The 23,767-nt window shown below is 47.2% G+C and overlaps 1 protein-coding gene across 1 annotated transcript in view; it reads left to right on the forward strand.

Annotated features, from left to right (window-relative positions):
- Positions 1-296: 296 nt before the first annotated feature.
- Positions 297-23,767, forward strand: part of LOC308373516 (EH domain-binding protein 1-like) — a gene marked incomplete at its 3' end in the record, with an annotated part of 49,072 nt that continues 25,601 nt past the window's right edge. The window contains exons 1-4 of the mRNA XM_080849090.1: positions 297-357; positions 1,458-1,911; positions 21,816-21,873; positions 22,727-22,822. Of these exons, the coding sequence (XP_080705216.1) occupies positions 1,808-1,911; positions 21,816-21,873; positions 22,727-22,822 (258 nt within the window). The 5' untranslated portion in view covers positions 297-357; positions 1,458-1,807. The remainder of the gene's footprint in view (positions 358-1,457; positions 1,912-21,815; positions 21,874-22,726; positions 22,823-23,767) is intronic.

Below are 23,767 nucleotides of genomic sequence, written 5' to 3' on the forward strand. Positions count from 1 at the left end.
GTTTGTCGGGACGAGGTTGCTGGAATTTCACGGTTTGGGGTTGGACTAACGTTACTCGTACTCCGCTTTTCCTTTTTGGTTGTCGACCTCGGCAATTTCTTGCTCAACATATATGTTACTGTTTGGCTTGGAAGAGACCTAGAACGTTTTTGATCCCAAGGATTAATTTATGTTACTTTTATGTTATGATAGTGAGCTAGCTTTTGCTTGCTAAATGGCTCACACTGCACAAGTAGCTGGTAATTGGCAAGCTAGCTAGCTAGCTAGCTGGCTACATGCAGCCGGGTAGCTCGCTAGCTTGCTACGTAGCACACCATTCAGAGGAGGATTAAACTAGCTTGCTAAATATTTAAAGAGGTGAGTGGTAAGCGTCTCTTCTCCTTTTCAGTCTTGTATTAGTTCATTCGTGTCTAGCGTTAGCAGAAACATCTGCATAGCAATTAGCATGTTACTTGGAGTCTCCAGAAGGTTCAGTGCAATTTCAACCCAGATGTTTCACACACCATTTACGGGAGTTGATGTACCACAGTTTTTTGCAACGTAGTTGACCATAACAAGCCAGTGAAGTGTTTCAAGTTGCTTCCTCGCTAGCCTGCAAAAGTAAAACAGTGTAATAAAAGATTACAACTAAAGCTAACAATGCAGAATGAGAATTCATTCCTCTTTGACACCTGGACGCCACTGTTACCATACAAGTGTTTAATGTGTGTAGTGGGAGTATTTATGAATACCAGGGAATAGAAATTCCATAATAGCCCGTCAAGTTAAATGTCAAGTTAACTCCTCACGTAGGCTAGGCTTTACATAGGCTATAGGGTATCAGAATGCATTTGTGTGTGGCACAGGCATCTCATTCTCATGGCTATCGCTTTGATGGTCAACGATAGAAGGTGAAGGTCTGTAACAGGAGTGTTAAAGAGGTATCACCAACTCATGTTTGTCATATCAAACACTACAACCCTGTTTGTTCAGCAAGTCAGTAGTATAAACAGACGAGGACAAGTTCTCTTCAGCGGTGTGCTCGCTCCATTGGTTTCTAAACCGGGGTTGCGGTGTGGTCTAACTCAGGAATTTTGCGTGGAATGTTGAGCTAGCCAAATACCTCAGAATACCCTAACGGACTTTTAGGCAAGTGTGTCTTCTCACAAACATTATGGTTTATTTGAAATGAGTGGGTCGCGGCCGCGTCAGACTACGTCCAAACACAATGTATTCATCGGCCCATATTTCTGACCGACTGTCAGACGCTTTCTGCTTCATAATTAAAGAGAACCAAAAGATACCTTGAGATAAGCCTGTTGTGCCATGATGTGCCGCAGGTAGTAACTGAATTATTGTCGGGGGTGTTCTAGGACGCTTTCGTACGTGCGCCCTCACCTCCCTTTACCCATCTCGGTTAGATTTGTATCTTTGTCAAGATATGCACGAGTGCTAACTACCCCTTTCTCTCCCTCTAGGTGTGCTCGTGCTGTGGAATATAGGGGAGTAATATTGGACACAATCTGGATTTTACTTGGCGGCCAAAAGCATGCACTTTGTCAAGTCAGATCATCACTGGAGAGGAAATCCCTTGTCACCATGTCATGCCACTTCGCCAGCGCCGTCGCTACTGTTTTGATGGCTTGACACTTGTGATTGTACTTTTTGTATCCATTTAGAAAATATATTTTTATTAGAGGATCAGCAATGAATGTACTGGAGTGGATTTCAATCTGATACTTTGAAACATTTCACCAAGGCACCAAGGGCCAAAGCTTAACAAGGACGGGACAAAAAAGAAACACTACTCTCCGTTCATAAAGAAAACATGGCCTCAGTTTGGAAAAGACTGCAACGTGTGGGGAAACACGCGTCCAAATTCCAATTCGTGGCTTCCTACCAGGAACTCATGGTGGAATGCACAAAGAAATGGTGAGTTGTCATCTCTTAGCGCGAATGTATCGGCGACGTCGATATTCGAGTATTTCTTTCTCTCCCTTTCTGCACGCCAAGTACTGTATGCTATGTGTAGTTAATTAGGAATCGGGCGCTAGCGCCAGCTCTGGAATGCTGACTTGGCCTCTGATTTATATACGGTCCCGCTGGAGTGCGGGCATATCTGCAGATTGGGAGGGGCCGATGTGTTTGACTCCTCTGTTGCAATGCATGCTTTCTTCCTCTGCCTGTCTCCGGTTTGCTTACTTTGGGAACTGCTGCACTGTCACACAGAATCGCCTAGCCACCAATGTCTTAAACTGATGTCACAGAAAAACCAATCGTCTAAACATATTGATAACGCTGACTAAACATTGGATTTAATAATTGATTTCATGTTTGACCCGAGAGAATTTCCTCATATAAGAAATTAAGTAGATTGTAGGACCCAGCAGAAACTCATAGGCCACAAGTATAATTCATTTTATGTTGCCATTGTTTGGACTCATACTCACTTCCTCACAGTTGTTCAGTTCTCCAGCTGGTGGACCCTGTCCTACAGTTTCCGTCTATGACCATTTTATACTCCATCATGGATTAGTGGCAACATGGCTGTGGCTTCTATAGGGTAGCCTACTTGATGACTGTGCTTTGTTCTTGGCTTGGTCGTCCCTGCAGTAGTAAATCTTTATCATGCGGCTGAGGTGGGGTGTGCCCTCTGCGTGCTGGTTTGGGAGGTGACCTGTAGGCACAGGATTAGCTCTGGGGGGGGGTCCTCCCTCAGGGCAAGGAGAACACACCTCCAGACCTGCTGCTAGAGTCAGCTAGGAATGTGTGAGAGGTAGGCCCAGGTTTAAGAAAACATCTGTACCTTCTCATGTATGGATGGACAGATCTTGTTGAACGTTTATTGATTGATTGCTTTGATTAGCTTTTTAGTTTGTAAATGTTTTGTAAATTGATATGACTTACTGAGGAGTGTTACTATTTTCTGTTTTCTCTGTTGAGAGGAATTGATGTAGAGAGTGAATTAGCATTGTGGTGGCCTCTCTGTTGAGGGATGAGCTTTTGCAGATCAGACAAGATGTTGAAAGGCTGCTGTGGTGGAGATGCTTCTGCTGGAGGAGTATATTATTGTGTGCGTGTGGTGTGCGTGTGTGCAGCTAGGGTTTGCATGCTGTGGCAGCGTGACTGTTGTGCTTTGGATTGAATCTGTCCAGTTGTGTTTCAGTGGAAGAAGTTTCCATTTGGTCTCGGTTGAAACAGTCCCTTGAGCTCAGATGTGGCTCACGCTCCAAACCCTAGCTTGGGTTTTTAGATAGCACGGATGTTTCCCAAAAGCCCCTGTATTATGGCACCAGTGGAAATTAGGACCAGGAGAGGATGGCAAACCTTGAAAAGAAGAGAAGAGGATAAAGGTAGTTGAAGGGGGTTAGGTTGGAGGGGAGTGGGAAGGTGGATTGAAGGGTGCTTGCATGTGTGTGTGTGTTTTGAGTGTGAGAGTGTGGGTTTTTAGTGTGAGTGTGGATGGAAGGGTGGCACATAGTTCACATGAGACTGGTGGGGCTGACTTATGATCAGTAGCCCAGCAGGATCATGGGATTTCAGAATGCTTACATGTGTGTGTGTGTGTGTGTGTGTGTGTGTGTGTGATTATCCAGTCAGGCCTCAGGCTTAGAGGAGGAGGAGGAAGAAGGGGTGGATCCTGTGTTTGCAGCCTCTGCTCCTGCTGCAACCACCTCTCCCTTTAGCACGCCTGTCCCTTTAGCATGCCTGTCTGGGCCATCAGTGTCACAGTGGCGCAGATAAATCGATTATGACCACTCACTTCACGTCCAGTGGTGAGCCGAGGTCCTTTGTGGACAGGGCCATTGTCCCACCCTGGAGAACCACATCTTGAGCCAATTTCCCAGAATCCCGTTGCCAGGATACAGGCTATGACATGCAGATTCCTCTAGAATGAGGGTGGGTAGTGGACCTAAGGAGTCAGCCCCGAGTGATAAGTGTGCTATCTACTGCTGTGGGGTCAGAGGCTACCCTTTCTGGAATGAAGGGAGTTGAGGGATGGATATTCTCAGAACTCCTCGTGCTCCTTCAAAGCTTAAATGCAGGGCTGGAGGGCCATAAAGGTTCTATGGCATTCTCTCGTTTAAAGATGCAGTCCCCGATTCAGTTTTTATTACAGGTTGTTTAATATTTGATTATGACATGCTGTTGATACAACAGCCAATCAAATGACACCCCTCCCTTCCATGCTCCCGATGCACTGTATTGATGGGCTGGGATTGTTTATGGCTCGGTCCGAGCCACTGTGTTTGTTTCCCACTTACAGAGCCAGGGCTGTGTACAAACACTTTTTGTTCTTCTGAGGTGCAATTCACTGAATTTGAGTGTATGGGATTTAGAATCACAGACTGCACCTTTTAAGGGAGTACAGAATACGTAGCTTCCAGCTTAGTGACCTTTAAGGCTATGACCTGTTTGAGGTGCTGAGCATGCACAAATACACTTATGCACCCCCCCCCCCTCACACGATGCTTCTTGCTCATGAAAAGTTAATCTCAACAGTTTGAGCTTGCATGAGGAAAGCTGCACCCCTGTCACATTCAGGCTGACCACCTTATAAAGCTGTGTGTTGAGTCTAGTCGAGTTTTAGAAAGTGCCTCGTTTAGTCTGTGTGTCTAAAGGGTTTGTTTCTCCATGCTGCTTTCTTTAATGGTGTTTCCTTAGGCAGACATACCACAGAACCTTATCCGTGTCTTTATTTCAGGGACATTTGTTGGCTCAAGACGCACTTGAATGAAACCAAGACAGTTCATCTCCAATTTTTCCCATTTTCCCCTCTTAACCCCACATCTGTGGTTGTACCTGCTTGTCTGAGGGGTGGGAGAGGGAGAGGGAGAGGGAGAGGGGAGCCAGTCAGAAGGATGAGTGAAATATTTCAACATACTGTCTGTTTCCTGAAGCCTGTCAGCCATGCCAACAATTTCCAGCTGGATCCATACCGCTTTATCTCTCCCTCAGGAAGTTGTGGAAACGCCACCACGTCTTGCCCATTTCAGGTGTGCTGTTACACATGAAACGGGCAAACACACACACACGTACAGTTACACACACGTACATGCACAAGTACAGTTACGCACACGTACAGTTACACACTCGCACAAGTACACGGACCTACACACACCTACAGTTCACAGTCACACAAACACACACACACACACACACACGTATCGTTACACACATGTAAAAGTACAGTTACACACACTGCGCACAATAAGTGTAATATGTTTCATACTACACACCAGGAACATTGAGAAAAAGCTTAATCTCTCCCCCTCCGAGAAGAGCTCATCTGTAATAAACACGTGACATGTTTCGACGGCGTTGCTTTGTTTGGCTTTTGGTAACCAGTAACCTGCTTAATAATTCATACCCCTGCGTGCTTCCTTTGTTGCCCTGCCGTCTTCCTCAGCAGGCCGAACGTCATTCAGGGACCAGTCCAAGACAGCTGGCGGTTTCTGTTGGTGATTATTTGCTCTTTGAACAGCTGTTGCTGACTCCTGACAGATCCATAATGCCAGGCCCTGAGCCTCTTCTGGTTTCTGCCAGAGATGGTCACATCATCACCTCCCTGCCGATGTGTGTCTGTTCGTTTCTTACCCTGCAGATCACATTGACTTGGCTACACATAGCTCTGCGCTAGATTGCTGCCTCTGATTCAGCCATGCAGGAGAGGATGGTGGGCAGATCATAAAGCAATCTGCTACCCAGGAACAAAGCCTGTTGTGACAGTCTAGTCCACCACATCACTGCCTCTCTCCACACACCCACACAAGCGTCGGTTCATTTTCCAGGCATCTTAACGCTCACCTTGATGACCCCGTGGCCTATTTAGACAGCCTCTGTTTAGTCAACAGATTTATTGCCCAGTTGAAACGGAACCAAAAAAGGAAATGAGCTCATGGTAGCTGACTGTACGACTGATGCACTAGCACTAATGGTGGTGTAATTGATGAGGTGGTCACCATCAACAATCTCTGATTGCTCTGCATTATTGATCGGTAGGTGATCAGTCCTTGTATTAGTTATACTGTGACTCAGGCAGATATAAATAACAGAGACAAGGTGAAGCATGTGATAAGTCATGGTAAGGATTTGTGCCTCTAGTGGAAATGATCCTGCCAAGGCGGGATGGAATACTGGAAATGTTTTACTTGTCATTGGCAGCATTAGACCGTGATGATGCTGTGGTCCTCCCTGGTTGAAGTAATGGATGTCTGTGTCCATTGGTGTTTTTGTGTAGTGTTTGGATGTTTTGTTTGTGTGTTCAATTGTCGGTGCCTGATGTGTTTTATCAGTTCTCTGGCAAGAGGGAGGCACATGTTGATCATCTCGGATTCTGGTCTATATCTGCATTCTTTCTCCCTCCCTCCTTCGTTTGTTTATCTTGCTGTGTGTATGCCTGCTTGTGCTTTCATGTTTGTCCCTTGCCATAGCTTTCCCCTAAGTTACTGGAAGCATATCTATTCTAGGTCAGTACTATATTCTATTTGATCAATGACGTGAGCACGTAAAACATTAGTTTACTGGAAATGGCCAACTATGAATTTCAAAAGTAAATGGATAGCCTTGGACATGTATAGCTATGGTAATGTTCTAATTGCAGTCCATAGAGTTGGACTGTTTAATTTTGTCTGCTTTTTGAGAGCATGGGAGTTAGTGTTTCCCTCCTTCTTTTTGCTTTATATTCTATGACACACACATTTAGACATACACACAGGAAATTCCTGTATAAAGGTCAGTCAGCATTAGCTTCTACCCTCATGAACTGTCACTGGGCCATCTGTTTGAAATGGCCTACAGCCGAAGTGCTGTACAAGATGAGGTAAATGTTCTACTGCCGTAGACGTGTGTGTGTGTGTGTGTGTGTGTGTGTGTGTGTGTGTGTGTGTGTGTGTGTGTGTGTGTGTGTGTGTGTGTGTGTTGATGCAAATGTTCTACTGCTGTAGAATTGTTGTGTGTGTGTGTGTGTAGTGTGTGTGTGTGTGTGTTGATGCAAATGTTCTACTGCTGTAGAATTGTTGTGTGTGTGTCTGTGTGTGTGTGTGTGTGTGTAAATGTTCTCTCAGTCTCACGGTGGGTACAACTTGTAGAAGAGCATTTCCCCATCCTTGAAACAAATACCTCGCACATCCACATCCCGTCTTGCTCAGTCTCTCTGTTGTTATTTTACTTTTTCTTTTTTACCCCTGCCCTTCTCGTTCTTCCCTCCTTTTCAATCTCAGGTATACATTACATAGTTACTCATAAAATGTACCTGCACATGCGAAGCATGGAGTGTTTGGAGCTAGACTGTTTGTAGGGATATGCTCATATGCGCATGTTTGTGTGTGTGTGTGTGTGGGTGGGGGTTTGGGAGTGCATTGGATTTGGAACGTGTCCGAAAGAGGTTTTCAGAGCATCTTGATGCAGCTTTCTGAGCTCCAACACAGTGTTCTCTCAACTCTTAGGTCGCAGAATGGTCCTTAATGGGTTGCAGAGTGTCAGCGTTACTTTTAATGCAGAAAACACATGAACCAAAGCTTTTATTTTGAAACTGAAAGTGAGGAGTCTTTGTGGTTCTCATGCCTCAATCCCAAAGGGATTATATTACCAGGGTATTATTACTGGAGTTCTCGGAGGGAGACAAAGTTCTGCATGAGCAGCAGATGCCTAGCCTACTGTATACGGGTCTGAAGTGTCTGCTGGAGTGTAACTCGCACTCACTCACACTCACACTCACACGAGTGGGGAGACCTTTGACTTACTAGCTGTCTACAGGGAAGCCACTGGTTGCTAGTTGAATCATTGTGCTACAATTCATGATTCGGTTTAAACAGTTACCTAATTTCCTGACTATTAACTGCGGTTTATACATTGATTTTGTACAAATTCTGCAGCCCTGCGGCTTATACTCGTATGCGTCCTAGACGTGGCGGTATGCTTTTCCCCCAAGCATGTGATGAACTCATGTTAACATGTGTGAATGTGAACATGATAATGTTAAGCTGCACAGGTTCCCTGAGGGTTGTCACCTTTTCCTTTTATAATATTGTTGAATCAAGGAGACTACAACATCAGCTAGATAACTAGCATCTCATGCAACCTGAACTCCTTCAATTAAACCATTTAAGATAGGTAACTAGCAACGTTTGCTGCAAAGGTGTGTGTGGGTGTGGGTGTGGGTAACTGAAGCGGGAAAATGGTGCATCATTCTCGCCTTAGACTGGGGTTACAGTGTCCTCTCTCTCTCTCTCCTCACACACACAGTCTTTGTAGATGTGTGTTTGTGTTTCACCTCTGGTGTACCACAAAGCGCTAGTCTGAGGCTGTGCTGACTCTTATGTGCTGATGTCGTATGCCTGACCTCATGTGTTTTGCTGTAAGTGTTTTGCTTTGTTTCCAAATGGCTGAAGCAGCGCCGCCCCTTCCCCTCTCCTCCTGACGCTCTGATTGCATCCCTGCTACAGCCCTGCCACTGTAATCTGCAGTCCTCAACGTATTATTACCGCCCCCCCTCCCCAACCTTCGTATTTCTCATTCTCTCCTCCATTCTCTCCCTCTCACTCTCTTGCAAACGGTCGCTGCAGCTTTAGGTCTGAAACCCTGCAGTCAGAGCTTCTATTGTCACACTGTAGCACAGGTCATCTCTTTCTCTCTGTCTTTTTCTCTCTCTCTTTCTCTCTCTCTCTCTCTCTCTCTGTCTTTTTCTCTCTCTCTTTCTCTCTCTCTCTCTCATAGTCACACATATCATTGCAAGCTCTGCAATGGCTTTTTCAGCAGCTGCTCTCCCGTCTGAGGGCTGAAAAAGAGCATCACAAATTGCATCTCCTTTTTGAAAAGACAGCCTGCTTTAACCGCTTATAATTTAGTGTGTGTGTACGTGTGTACGTGTGTGTAAGTGTGTACGGCTGTTAATGTAACCAGGAGTCCTAGAGACACACTGGTCGCCTGACGTGATGAAAAAGTGCCGCTCGTGTTTCTTCCTCCACTCCTGTCAAAGCCAATGAACTCACCCGCTGACGAATCCAAACCACTCTTCATTTGTCTCTCTCTCACACACACACACACACACACACACACACACACAAACACACACCAGGGTTCACGCTAGACTTTTTCTTGGCTGGACAAATGTCCGACGCTATTCCAGAATATCGGCCATTTGGAATGTCTACCGGACGTTATTCACTAATGGCCTAATTGAATAACCACCAAAACTCAAAATGAGAAACGACACAAATTAACGACACAAATCGTTGTGCTGATAGAGGTTAGCACCACATTGAAAATCAGGAGCTTCCAAACACTCAAGTAATTCTGTCAATCCGCAAAACTGATTACTTGGGATGTCACGTTTAGCCATGTGATAGCCTACACCACTTTCATTTGTGCCACGAGTGCGTCTCTTTTAGATTTAGTGGCGTTATCGCAGTGCACTCTCATTGCACTTTGCTGCGGTGTTAGGGACATAGCGGCTCTGTGGTCAGATGACTCGCTATGGTCAACTAAGGCAGATATTTTTAAATTGATGGAGCCTTTCGTAAAGCCGTTTAACTTGCCTGCTCTCTCACAAATGCTACAGAACATTGTGTCTCGACCATCCACCTTTTCCGACCTTAGCCAACGGAATTGCTCGACCCATTCAGCTTTAAAACTCCTTTTAAGTTTTTTGGCAGGCGCATTTCCTAAATCCGTCGGGGCCTCGGATGATGTACTTGGAGTCGAATCATTTCTTGACGAATCATTAGGCCTATCAAGGCTATCAGTTGTCTTTTTGAAGAACTGGCCGAGAGACGTCTGCTTAGCCATTTTGAAATTTTGTTATTGTTTATTTTAGTGAACAGTTTTTAGCGGGGAAACCAGCCTGCGTGTGTCGCGGAACCTCGACCAGCGCATGTTCCGAATGCAATCCAAATCTGCTTTAGAACTTTTTTTTAATGACATAGCAGGCTGATTATATTCAGGTTTATGTTACAGTTGTTTTGTTGGTTTCATATGTTACTGATTAATCATAGCCTACATACATATTTTCTATCGGACATTTGGGCCGTTTACATCTTATTATACCGGCCATTCATGCCTTCAATCGGCCAATGTCCGGCCATAGCCGGCTAACGTGAACACTCAGTGTGGACACATGTGTCCAATTTCCGATTTCAGTCCGATTTAAATTGGATATTGGACACATGTGTCTCCCCAGAACTAGATTCATTGTGTCCGACTTGAGTCCGACTGGACTCCGATGTAAACCCCTGGACACACGATTCGATTCCGCTGGTAATTGGACTGGGCGCGCATGATGTGTCTCTCGTATCTGATTCAAATTGGACAACAACAACTTTTGCACGTGCTTGAGATCGTGCCCACAGACATATACATGCATCATATATAATGTATATGATATGATAAACGCTGCTAGACGCTCAGTTCTTGTGCTCCCTCTCATTCACGTTGAAATACTGAAAGCGAAAGTGAAACTTTGAAAGTGGAACGCAACTGTTTGGGACAGAACGCTAATTCAGTGAACAAATATTTTCATATTACTTTCCACCAGTTGTTAGTCATGTAATCCATTCATATCGATTTGAATCAATCAATACTAATACAACTTTAACTGTGGTGTGTTTTTGTTTCATTTTCATTTCACAACGTATTTAATGTATAATCAACGGTAGCAGATGTAAACATTCCGCATTTGATTTGAACTGACGCGGCCAAGATCTAGATTGGTCACTGCCATGTGCTTTGAGATAGAGCAGTAAACCCCCCATGGAGAGAATTGGATGGGATCGGAGTGCTGCCATCATGTGCCCGCACTGACTGACACACACACACACACACACCTCTGGCTATGTGAGTCATTCGGTTTGTGTGATTGAGGCCTTTTGGCCGTTTACTGAGGTGTTGTGTTTGCTGTCAAAGACGTGACACCTAATCAATCCCCCCGCCCCCCCCCCCCCCCACAAGACTGTGCTATGAAGATGATACATGCATGCAGTTATGTTTTTTGACATGGACCACATGACAGTTACAGTTTTTGTGTGTGTGTGTGTGTGTGTGTGTCTGTGTGTGTGTGTGAAGCGATTGAGGCAGTGTCTCAGCCTCCCCTGTTCTCAGTGCACTAGACTGTTTTCTGCTCTTAGCTGAGCTACATGAAAAAGGTCTTCTTTATACACACCAACAAGCGCACACACACACACACACACACACACACACGAGCACATTCACTTTCTCATCTGCTTCCCACAGCCTACAGCTTGACTCGCTTTCATGTGAATCAGTTGAATGTGAAACAAAAGCTGGACGCTTCTCTGCATGCATCAGAACACCTGCCTTGTACACCAGATGATAAATGGAAATAATGTGCTGATATACTTTTGTCTTGCATGTTGTAACTGCATGAATGTCTTGACTGCATAAATGGTGTCAATAAAAAATTGATCACAAAAAAAAGAACACCTGCCTTGACTGGCTCTGGAACAAAGCGTCAGTTCTCAGGACCAGACCAGAAAGTAAAAATAAAGCGCAAGGTGCAGAGACGAGGGGCGTGGACAGTATGGCTGTGAAGAAAGTCTCTGAGAACCAAACTGGATCTTGAAAGCCTTGATGGAGCCTGAGGGTTGGGTCGGGTGGGGTTGGGTGGGGTGGTGTGGTGGTGGTCACTGAGGGTGTTGGTCTGTGACGAAGTGCAGAATACCCCCCCACCCCCCATGTCTGCCTGTCTCTCTGCTCCGCTCCACTTTAAACTGAGAGAAGCAGGAGATGAGCAATGCATCCATGAGAAGGTCTTTGATTCGTCCGTCGAGCGCACACCCGTTTGATGGTGCAGACGCCCCCGGTGAGCCCTCCTCAGATGACACATTAAACCTGCTGAGCCCAGGGGAGGCGAGGAGAGGAGACTCAAGGACTCCTCTGACACACAAGCAGAGACATAAGATTCACATCGACGTCGGGAAGATTTGCTCCTTGCTCGTGCTCTGCAGGAGTCTGTAAAGCTGGTTCTATCTGGTTTGGGATTGAGACAGTTGTTCAGGGTGAGGGAAGGAACAAGCCTTCTCTCACCCTCCTCCTCCTATCCTCTTTTTCAGAACGGTCAGCATCAGACCAGAGGTGCTTGGGAAGTAAACTTTTGTTAATCATGAATGTTAAAATAATAAACAATGAAATAAAATACGTGCATCGTAGGGACTTCTGATAGGATCGCACGTAGCCTCAGAGAAATTAGATCACTTCACCTCAGTCTGTGTACACTTTCGCAGATGCTGGGGGTCACGAAATCCGTTTGCTAATGTTTCTTGTTTATATCTATACGTGAACGTTGCAGGTGACATGATCTCATGAAGCAACATTTCTTAGGCTTGCAGGCAGCCAGTCAAATGTGCCAAGTAAAACCTAGAACCCTGTCTGCAATCCTCCTTCGCAGAATACCCCAAGAGTCCCATGAACAAAAATTGCAGAGCCATTGGTCTGCCTTTGTAGGGTTTTCATGAGCTTTGTCTTTGTGTTCAGGTGATTTGTGGTGAAGGTGCTGTCCCTCTAATTTATAGAGGACCTAATTTCAGAGGATTCTTCGTCATCTCCTGTACGGCGAGCCTTTGTTCTCGAGCGTTGAATGATTTTGCTGTGTTTGTGAGCGTATCCCTGCAGTCTTCTCCAACACTGTGTGTGTGTGTGTGTGTGTGTGTGTGTGTGTGTGTGTGTCTTTGTGTTTCTGTGTGTGTCTTTGTGTTTCTGTGTGTGTGTGTGTGTGTGTGTGTGTGTGTGTGTGTGTGTGTGTGTGTTTCTGTGATCGCTGCGTTTGTGAGCGTATCCCTGCAGTCTTCTCCAACACTGTGTGTGTGTGTGTGTGTGTGTGTGTGTCTTTGTGTTTCTGTGTGTGTCTTTGTGTTTCTGTGTGTGTCTTTGTGTGTGTGTGTGTGTGTGTGTGTGTGTGTGTGTGTTTCTGTGATCGCTGCGTTTGTGAGCGTATCCCTGCAGTCTTCTCCAGGGCTGCAGTGTCTGTCCTCAGAGGCCCTCTTTCTGCTTGCCTCGCTGCTGTAGGGAAGACTCATGTCATAATGGGGAGCAATAAAGCCCATTTTATCACCCGGTCTGAAAGTCCATAAAAATGAATATTTCCATTACCACAGGCTATTTGATGGGAGAAAATGGGCAGGGCTGGGCCGGGAACAATACCAGCAGTAATTAGTTCTACTCTGGTGCAAAATGAGTTGTAAACTAAATGGCGGTGTTGTGAGAACGTGGACATTTGTGTAATTGGTATGGCATTTGCTCAGCGCCAGAGCAGTATAAGTGAGGTGCCTGTTCAGGTGAAGCCGTTTCAGCTTCCAGCAGTTATCTGGTAATGGCACATGGTCTGCTGCCAGGTTCAAATACAGAAACAGACCGAGGCATTAGGCTGCAGTGTGAAAGAGCAGATTTCAGTTTGTCTACAGTGTCAGAAACTAGCAGATGGTTGTGTGTGTGTGTGTGTGTGTGTGTGTGTGTGTGTCGGACAGTTTAAGCATGTACTTGTAGACACTTCATGCTGTATTCCGTGTGCACACAGTTTAAGCGTGCATCTTTAGAGACTGTGTGTGTGTGTGTGTGTGTGTGTTTAGCTGCAGGAGTAGCATATCTCTGTTGAGACTCTCTTAGGCTTGAGTGAGTGGAGGTGAGAGGCTATTGACGCCTCTCTCCAGCAGCCTTCAACTCAGGTCACACCCTTCGTGTGTGTCTGTGTGTGTGTGTGTGTGTGTGTGTGTGTGTGTGTGGTCAAGATCTTGTTTGTCTACTCTAGCGCACGAGAGTTTTAAAGCTGGCTTCTCCACAATTCTGTGCAGATTGTTTTTCTGTAAAAGTAAATTTCGCAGTCCATGCCATTTAGGTACCAATCATGGAACTGAGGTATTGATTTAAGCTTTTTCCTGTCTGACTGCTGTAAAAAGACAAAAACTCTCTCTGGGGATATTTTCTGGCAGAGCTCGGTACTCTCAGGTATGCTCATATTACCTCTGATGTGTGAGTAGAGGTCTATCTACTGAAGGAGAGAGAGCAGTCCTGCCCTCTCTCCTTCAGTAGAGACCTCCAGACACACATCAGTCCTGCTCTGTCTCCTTCATTAGAGAAACCAGCACCTGCGCTCTCTCTCTCTCTCTCTCTCTCTCTCTCTCTCTCTCTTTTCTTAGAGAGACCAGCACTCACACACCAGCCCTGCTCTATCCCTGATCACCACACAGGACACCACAGTGGGGCAACTCTCACTTCAGCAAAAAATGGGATACGAGTGGTGATGGTGAGGTTTATGATGATGTTTCGGATAAGTAATTGGAGCAATGACTGTCTGTGGAAAACACCGTATTTGAATGATGATGGTGAAGGTGGTGCAGGTTAGAAGGAGGAGGGTTGGCCAAAGGTTCCTCCACACCCAAAAACAAAACAACAGAGGAGCGAACACACACACACACACACACACGGCTATATATCTGAGGATGGGACTCTCCCTGTTTGCGCAGACAGAGGCGCTTCCCTCCTGTTCCATAAACAGCCTGTTGGACAGGGATGGTAGGGACCTGTGGTGTATTTGTGTGTGTATGTGAGTGAGTGTGAGGATACTCTAGCCAGTGCTCTGTCAGCTGTGTGTCCAGTGTTGAGTGGCTTTCCTCTGGACTGGCAGGCGTATTCGTTAGCAGCTGTCACTGAGGAAGTGCCCCCCCCCCCCCCCCCCCCCGGTCTCTCTTTATTCAGATTTTTATTTTAGTAATGCTTTTCTCTGCTGACCTGCTTGCTGAGGATACACTCCAGCTTCTTCTCTTCCCCTCCCGGATACACCACCCCCCCCCCCCCCCCCCTTCCCATCCTCTGACCCTGTGCCATAGACAGAAAGAAAAGGCAGAGACTGAGACGGTGACACAGCAGTCAAGACCAAGAAGAGAATGAATGGCGGATGCCCAGCAGTTGCGTTTTTTTGTAATGACGAGTCCGGCCTCGACCACTTAAAGGCTAGTCTGGCTGAGTTTTACAGGACCCAAGCTGTTAGCACGCTAGCCTGTGGCCATAAAACCTTTCAGAAAGATCCAGAAAAAGACTTCTGTAGTGGCTCCCAAAACAACAGGGTGAGGAGACGACCACATCTGCAGACTGCATCAGGCACCAAACAACTTCCTTTGTGTGTGTGTTTGGTGTGTATGAATTCTCTCCCTCCCCCAGTAGCAACACACACACACACACACACACACACACACACACACACACACACACACAGTTACACTTGTACCTACCACCTACAGACACCACTATAAGGACTAATCAGCAGACCTCTTTGTGCATACACACACACACACACACACACAAATGTGGATGGTTGGGTACTATGAACAATGCAGTGCAGTCCAGGGAGTCTCCAGTCTACCCCCACCCGCCCTGCAAACAATCTGGTTATGCCCAGGGAAGACACTTCCGCCCGGGCCTGTCTGGCTGGCTAACGGCCTCCCTCCATACCCGCTTCCCGGAGATAGCATCTCCCTGGGCCCATCCTGCACCCCTGCTGCGCATGACCTACTTCAGCTCTCTTATCGCTTCCCCTTATTTATTTATATAGCCAACATTGTTACATTTACTTCAAGTTCTTCCCACGTGTTTTGTAAAAAAAAAAAGAAAAACGTCTTTTGAAATCGAAATGGAAGAAAGGAAAGAGAAACGGGCTTGTCTTTAGGGTAGTGTTTTCCTCTCAGGGCGGTCTGCCTGTTCTATGAGTCTTTTCTTCCCCTCCTTCTCTCATCCCTCGTGCTATTTTTACCACTTTCTTCGCTCACGACTCGTGGTGAGCTTAGCCCAGTCGCCTTTGCTCTGCCTGCCTCTGGAGCCAGCGGAGGATGAAGTCGAGAGGAAGATGAAGTTTGCTGCTTTTGACGTGTGTGTGTGTGTTTAGATGATGTTGGTGGAGGTGTTCGAGGTTATGAGAAGAACTGGTGTGTGTGTTGTGTGTGTGTGTGTGTGTGTGTGTGTGTGTGTGTTATATGATGTTGGAGGGCATGAGAAGAACTGATTGTGTGTGTGTAATGTTGGAGGGCATGAGAAGAACTGATTCGCAGATCCTGACCAGCTTGCGTAGGAGGAGCGCTTATATCACTGATATTTGTTGAGCAAAACACTCGGGATGAACATAACATGAAGTTTTCAGACACATTGGGAGGAGCAGAGGTCATTTGTGGAGGGTGGCAAAGGTGATGGTGATGGTGATGGACATGATGTGAACACTTCCAGCAAGAAGGGCTGGCACATTGAGTACTGTTGTGTAAATGGTAAGAGTCCATAGCTGGTTGGTTGTGAGTTTGTGAGGCGGGTAATTGTAGGCTGGTCTGTTTGGCCGCAGTGCAGTGGACTGGGGCTGAGTACACTGGAGTTCAGGGAGCACCTACTGAGGTTGTTTAAACGTGTGTGTGTGTGTGTGTGTGGTGTGTGTGTGTGTGTGTGTGTGTGTGTGTGTGTGTGTGTGTGTGTGTGTGTGTGTGTGTGTGTGTGTGTGTGTGTGTGTGTGTGTGTGTGTGTGTGTGTGTGTGTGTGTGTGTGTGTGTGTGTGTGTGTGTGTGTGCGCGCGTGCCAGTGCACACATCTCAACCTGCTAGCGGCTCTCCAGCACCTGTCAGGAGCTCAGCAGGCGTTTCTGTCTCTCCAAGAGAGCTGCCTTTCACAGGTCTCTTCCTCTGTGCCAAATCTACCTCCCTTCACTTCTCTCACTCCCCATGGCTCTGCTGTGAGTCTGGGCTCACTCTCTCACTCCCATCAGTCTGGGCTACTCTCTCACTCCCTGTGAGTCTGGGCTACTCTCTCACTCCCCGTGAGTCTGGGCTACTCTCTCACTCCCCGTGAGTCTGGGCTACTCTCTCACTCCCATCAGTCTGGGCTACTCTCTCACTCCCCGTGAGTCTGGGCTACTCTCTCACTCCCCGTGAGTCTGGGCTACTCTCTCACTCCCTGTGAGTCTGGGCTACTCTCTCACTCCCCGTGAGTCTGGGCTACTCTCTCACTCCCCGTGAGTCTGGGCTACTCTCTCACTCCCCGTGAGTCTGGGCTACTCTCTCACTCCCTGTGAGTCTGGGCTACTCTCTCACTCCCATCAGTCTGGGCTACTCTCTCACTCCCTGTGAGTCTGGCCTATATTACACACAGCCTCTCCTGTCATCATTGGTACAAGATGATCTTGTGGAAGTCGACTGCAGTCTTCTATCTATTCTAGCCTCTGGGAATGAGAAAGGTAAACACTCTTGGACGGCAGTCGGCAGTCTGTGCTGGCGGAACTTGCTGGCTGCTTCAGTAACCCACTGAAGCACAATATGAGCTGCAGTCCTCCCCTCTGAAACCTCTGAAAAGAGCCGCTGTAGGCTTTGTGCACTCGGGTGTTTTTATATCCATTTTCATACTAGGATCTGGATTGTTTTTCTGAAAGATATATTGTATTACTAGCTATAACCCCATTACATTTGTAGCAAGGTATTGTTGATGTTGCATTTCCTGCAGACTGGTGCATTCCAGAGTAGTCTATTTCTCCCCAGACAAATACTACACCGCAAACTATTCAACCCTCTAAGGGTTTGGTTGCTATTAGAAGTCAGAATGTGTTTCTGTATTTTCCAAGCATGCTTATACTTTTATGGAATGCAAGCTTGCACTTCTACTGAATGCATTTGGCTGAACTTTAAATATAGTGAACTTGTATTTGATGTGACGGCGCACCTGATAACATTACTCTTATTCACACACATAGAATGTGTTTCTCCTTTTGAAGGCATTCTGACCAGTTAAATGACCAGTTGCCAGTCTGCTGGATAACCCACAACACATCTGTCCTAATCAGCAGCAGCGACTCTGCTGTCTGCCAGATGTTACAGCGCTGATTGTGCCAGGTCGGCATTTTCTCTGTGTTTGATTGCCTATTGTCAGAGCAGATGGTTGTCCTTTGTTGTCACCACAGGTGGGAATCGCAGTTGGGATGTAGCACTTTTATATACCAATATACCCCCTCCCCCCTCCACTCGCAGGGGCTGTAACGCTCTCCTCGCTCACCTGCCATGTGAGAGAGTCAGTCATCCAGTGGACTCCTGGCCCAGAAGTTGCCTTCATAATGAAAGCATCAGCTTTCAGCAATAGGGCTTTGTGGTTTTTTTCTTTGCCCTTTTTCAGTTTATTTAGTATTATGTTTTTTATTATCATTGCTTTATCCCTCCTCTTGTCTCCCCTACCCTGTCTCCCCTACCCTGTCCTCAGATGGAATCCATTTGATGCGAATCATTTGATGAGAGAAATGAAAAGCAAGGAAATGGGCTCCCTCCTGAGCTGTTCGTCTCGCTTTTGTTCTTCTTCTATGCCCTGCTCTCCCAGAGGAGTGTGTGTTGTTTGTGGGTGTGTGTGTGTGTGTGTGTGTGTGTGTGTGTGTGTGTGTATTGTGTGTGTCTTTGCCAATCCACTCACCTGTTTCTAGTGTTTAAGCGCGGGGGGAGGAGGTGAGCTTGGGGTTGAAGGTGTGTTGTTCAAGCGTCACAGGAATCTCTGTGCCTCCCGGGGGAGTGGGGGATAGAAGAAGAAGAAGAAGAAGAAGAAGGAGGAGGGGGGAAAAACCCCAGAAGAAAACAGATGAGCGTCGATAGGAGAGAAGAGAAAAGGGGGGCGGAGGGAGGGAGGGAGTGTGAAGCTGTGAGGCAGTCAGCACTTTGATGGGTGTAAGTGCTGCGGAGCATTCCTGCGGCGTTCCATCACTGGGCCGCGATGTGCCGCTCGCTCGCTCCACCAGTGGAGGTCTGAGAGGAATGGAATGCAGCGGGCTACACGGAGGGAGACCAGGGCAGAGGGGGGGGAAGAAGAAGAAGAAGAAGAAAGGGAGGGATCCAAGTCTGTGGTGGTGTTTGTGTTGAGTGTGTGTGTTTGTGTGTTTGTGTTGAGAGACAGAGAAAGTGAGAGTGTGTGTGTGTGTTGGGGTGGTTGTATGAGGGAGAGTGAGAAACATATGAGGGGAAGAGAATGTGTTCTGAACACAGAGGTTAGGGGGTTAATTGGTACCGTGTGTGTGTGTGTGTGTGTGTGTGTGTGTGTGTGCGCAGGAACACTGTGAGGCTGAACAGAGATTGATGGAGAAGAGGGTTATTGTGTGAAAGGGGCGGGTGATGTGTGTGTGAGTAAGGGAGGGAACATGAGGGAAAACTGGTGGAAAGAGTGGAATGTTTGTGTGTGTTGGAGGTGGCAAAGCAAGGGCACAGTGCAGCCTTGGAGGCAGGGGCAGGCGTGCAGCATGGTTGGCATGCCTGACATGGTGCAGTGTGCCCGGGCACTGTGGTCCCTCAGCACAAAGGGCCCTGGGGGGGGGGTTTGCAGGGTTGTGGAGCTCCAGCAGTGGTCATGGGAGCACAGACAATGGGCTGCTCTGTGCCGTATCCTCTCTCTATCTGCTACAGTTCTCCCCCTCCCTCTCTCTCTTCTTCTCTCTTCCTCTTTCTCTCTCACTCTCACTCATTCTCCCCTTCTCCCTCTCCCCCCCTCACTCTCTCTCTCACTCTATCTCTTCATCTCTCTCTCTCTCTCTATCTCTCTCTCTCTCTCTAACACCGTTTTCTGGAAGTTTTTGCATGCTGTTTCTGGAAGTTTGTTCATGCTGATTTCTCAATATTACTAGCAGATGTGTTGGTCAGAAACATCACTATTTTGCAACATATTTTGCGAAACATTATCTTCGTCACATGGAAAGCCAGTGCCGCCCTTTGCTTCTCCATTCTCATTCCGTTCACAGATTTCTACGGTTTAATTTGAAATGGAACTTCAGCATAAAGTCACAACTTAAATGTTCCATACAGTTTCCTTAGCTGTTTCTTTGTGGGTTGTCAACAGGACACAAAGAGTGAATTGACAGTTGTGTGGTCAGTGGCCAGACTTCAGTCCCTGCATGTATGACTTGGGGGGGGGGGGGGGGGGGGGGTGGGGTTGACACAGCTAATGGCCCTGTGACTACTTTCACAGGAAACACATGCAGGCACCCACCAGAGAGGCTGCTGGGAAACGCCTGGAAAGCCTTCAAACGCAACTTTGTGTGTGCCTGAGCTGGTTTCCAACTGGAATCCCTTACAGCAGAGCACTTGGCGTTTATGGCCCTCAACTTTTTCTCCATTTCAAAATCGTCACTCTCCCTCCCTCTCACCCTCACCCTCACTCTGACTCTCTTTCTCTTCTTCCCCCTTTCTCAAGCACACATGCACACACACACACACGCACACACACACACATACACAGGCAAACACACATAGGCACGGGCGCACACACACACAAACACACACACACACACACACACACACTGGCACACACAAACAAACAAACACACACACAGGCATAGGCACAGGCACACAGAGACACACACACACAGTCATGAACATGTATGTTCACATACCCCCTGCATGGTGAGATCACAGGATCCACTGCCCTTACTGAGCCTCTTATTGGAGCGAATCCACTGTAGTCTCCGCCCTAACCCAGAGACAAACAGAGAGAAAGTGTGTGTGCGTGTGTGTGTGGGGATTGTACGCAGGTGCGTGCAGGCTGTAGTAACCTCACTGCAGTAACATAGTGGTCAGCCTCTGCCGGCTTCTCTTTGTGCAGGCTGACTGTCTGGGTCTGCAGAGCTCTGCTTCTGGCTCAGCCTCATCATTCATTTACTCCCCTGGAGGACTGAACCACCTGAATGAACACACACACACCTACACACACACACACACACACACACACACACACACACACACACACAGAAGACATGCACGCACAACTACTCCGCACTGTGTGTAGGGAGGACTCTCAGCTCAGAGCAGTGGCAGTTTGATGGACTGCATTAGTTTCATATCTGTGTTGATTTTGAGGACTTGTTCTAACAGGACCATATTTCACAAGCTCATTCTTTTGTGTGTGTGTGTGTCTGTGTGTGTGTGTGTCTGTGTGTGTGTCTGTGTGTGTGTGTGTGTGTGGATGAATCATGTATGTCTGGAGATTCTTATCAGTATTTTGTAAGAGTGTGTGTGAGAGAGAGAACTCTTAAATCTTTGACTGACTGTCAGAAATCAGAAGAGAATGCTGTCATGGCACTTCTGTTATCTGGAGGGGGTGGGTCATCCTACCCCTCATATCCCCCCCCCCCCCCTCCTCATATTCTCCCCCCCTCATATTCTCCCACCCCTCATTCTCCCCACTTCTCCTCTCTGCCTCCTTCTCTGCCTGGCCTTCTCCTCTATGCCTGGCTGTGAGATGCAGCTTGGACCCTTGTAGCTCGATAAAGGTGTCCGATGGGCCTCTGTGAGTTAGCATGCGCTAATGAGACGTGTGCAGCTAACCAGTCAGCCTACTTCATGCTCAGTAACCTCTAACAAGTCTAGGTCACAGGAAGTGCCATGGCTGTAGGGTTAGCTGCATGACTGCACATCTCCACGGGGCGACAGTGGTACAGGCGGAATCGTTTAGTTATCGGAAGGTTGCTAGTTCGATTTCTCACTCCTCCTTACCAAGTGTGGAAGTGTCCTTGAGCAAAACACTGAATGCAAAAATCTGTGTAAGTCGCTTTGGATAAAAGTGTCTGCTAATTGACTAAATGTAAATCTACACCTTCATCAGTATGCCCCCCCCCCTCGAAGAGTGATCTTCAGGTTTAAAGTGGAACCATCACTATAAGGATGAATTTGATTAATTTGTGCTTGCACTAAGGGGGTTCAGGCTCTGGGCTCTGTAAAGCGCCTTGAGACAATTGTATTGTTATGTTGCTATATAAATAAAATTGAATTGAATTTGAATTTGAATTTGAATTTGATTTTGAATTTGGACTGACTGTCTGCTCTCCTCCTCCGTGTCCACAGGCAACCGGACAAGCTGGTGGTGGTCTGGACTCGCCGCAGTCGACGGAAATCCTCCAAGGTTGGTTTGCGTTCCTTTTTTGCACCTTAGCCCTGTTTAACAGCATAATGTACGCCACTCAAAGTCCCAAGACCTGTGTTACATTTGACGTAATGGACGTCTCTCTTCATTATGGCTGGGCGTTCTTGATAAGAATTCATGTGGTTTAGTGGGGTTGCTGATGGGTGCAGAACTAAATGACATTGAAAGGGGTTGGTTCAGCTACAGAGCTTGACAGAATTTAAATGCACAGCAGAGTCAGAACACCGCCCGGGTCATACGGCGGCCCCCACACAGCAGACAGAGGGCGACTTTAACATGGAGAAAGACTGCTGATTAAGTCCTCTCCTCTGCTCTGCTCTATGTATTCCCCTCTACGCCTCTAAAAGTGTCTCTCTCTTTCTGTGTCTCTCCCTCCCTCCCTCTCTTTGTGTCTGTCCCTCCCTCTCTCTCTCTCTCTCTTTCCCTCTCACTTTCTCTCTCTCTCTCTCTCTCTCTCTCTCTCTCTCTCTCTCTGTAGTGAGGTGCTGTGTCAGCAATAGCAGGTGTGGTTGATGTAGTCTATTCTGCTGGGCTTGAACTGTGAGGGAGGGAGGGGAAGAGAGATATAGAGAGGGGAAGAAGAGAGAGAGAGAGAGAGAGAGAGAGAGAAAGAGATCAGTGTTGTGTGGTTTGTCCTGGTGTTGATGTATTTACTCCACAAGGCAAAGTTCAAAGGTTCAGCTGGAAGTTAAACTACTGAACAGTATTCCAGCCAGAAAGAGATAAAAATATTTGGCTGTGTGCAAGAACAGGTTAGACTGTGGCTGGTTTTCTGTCTCATGCTGTTGTGTGTGTGTGTGTGTGTGTGTGTGGATTTATTTTCTCATTCCAGTCTCACAGCTGGCAGCCTGGCATCAAGAACCCGTACCGAGGGGTGGTGGTCTGGCCCGTCCCGGAGAACATCGAGATCACGGTCACTCTTTTCAAGGTCTGTAATCTCTAACACCCTCGCACTCTCCGTCTCGCCTCTCCTCCCTCTCTCTGTTTGCTATGGGGATTGTCTCTGTGGACCTCTTCACTTGAATAGACCCCCCTCACTTTCTCTCTACGTCGTCAGGTCAAATACAGACAGAGGAGCAAGGGATAGCCACATGGACAGAAAGAGAGAGAGAAAGAGCGTGAAAAAGAGAAAGGGAGAGAATTTGATTGACATGTAGAGCGAGGTAGTGAAAGACTGAATGAAAGACTGTGTAGGGAGGAAAAGCTCTTCTCCAGAAATAGGCCCTAGGTGCTCTCCTAGCCCACTGACACAGATGACGGCGGCGGCTTACGAAGACAGGCTAATTAAGTTGTAATTAAGGCCAGACTAAGCTGGGTCACCTGACCTAATGTCCTCCTGCAGCACCGGCACATCCCTCCCGAGCGCCACAGGTGTGCAGCCGCCCGACGGGGAGCAGGAAGCAGCTCCTGTGTTTGAGGCGTTTATACAAGACGCCAGTCAGTCAGTCAGTCAGTCAGTTACTTATTCTGTGGACTGGAGCTGTCACACACACAGGGAGCAAGGAGCTTCGGCCCACAACAGAGCAGAGCAGAGCAGAGCAGCGCAGTAGCCCACTTACACCCAGGCAAGTACACCTGACACCAGCCACTGTGTCACACAGGAGCCACGCACACACACACACACACACACACACACACACGCACTTCGCTGTTGCACGCTCACACACCAAGACATGCCACCTTCATATGCACGCACATGGTCTGTCCTGAAAGGGATCACTTGTTGAAATTGCTGTCACAATAAGTGCCTTTTTTCTGATTAGAATGTCATTATAACAGCTCAAAAGGATTGACTTTAGCATCAGAGCTGCTAATGGATGTTATGCAGGGTATCTTTTTGTGGCATCTTGCCAATTTATGTCTATTCAGCATG

Source organism: Sprattus sprattus, assembly GCF_963457725.1.
Source record: "Sprattus sprattus genome assembly, chromosome: 12".
NCBI classification, from domain to species: domain Eukaryota; kingdom Metazoa; phylum Chordata; class Actinopteri; order Clupeiformes; family Clupeidae; genus Sprattus; species Sprattus sprattus.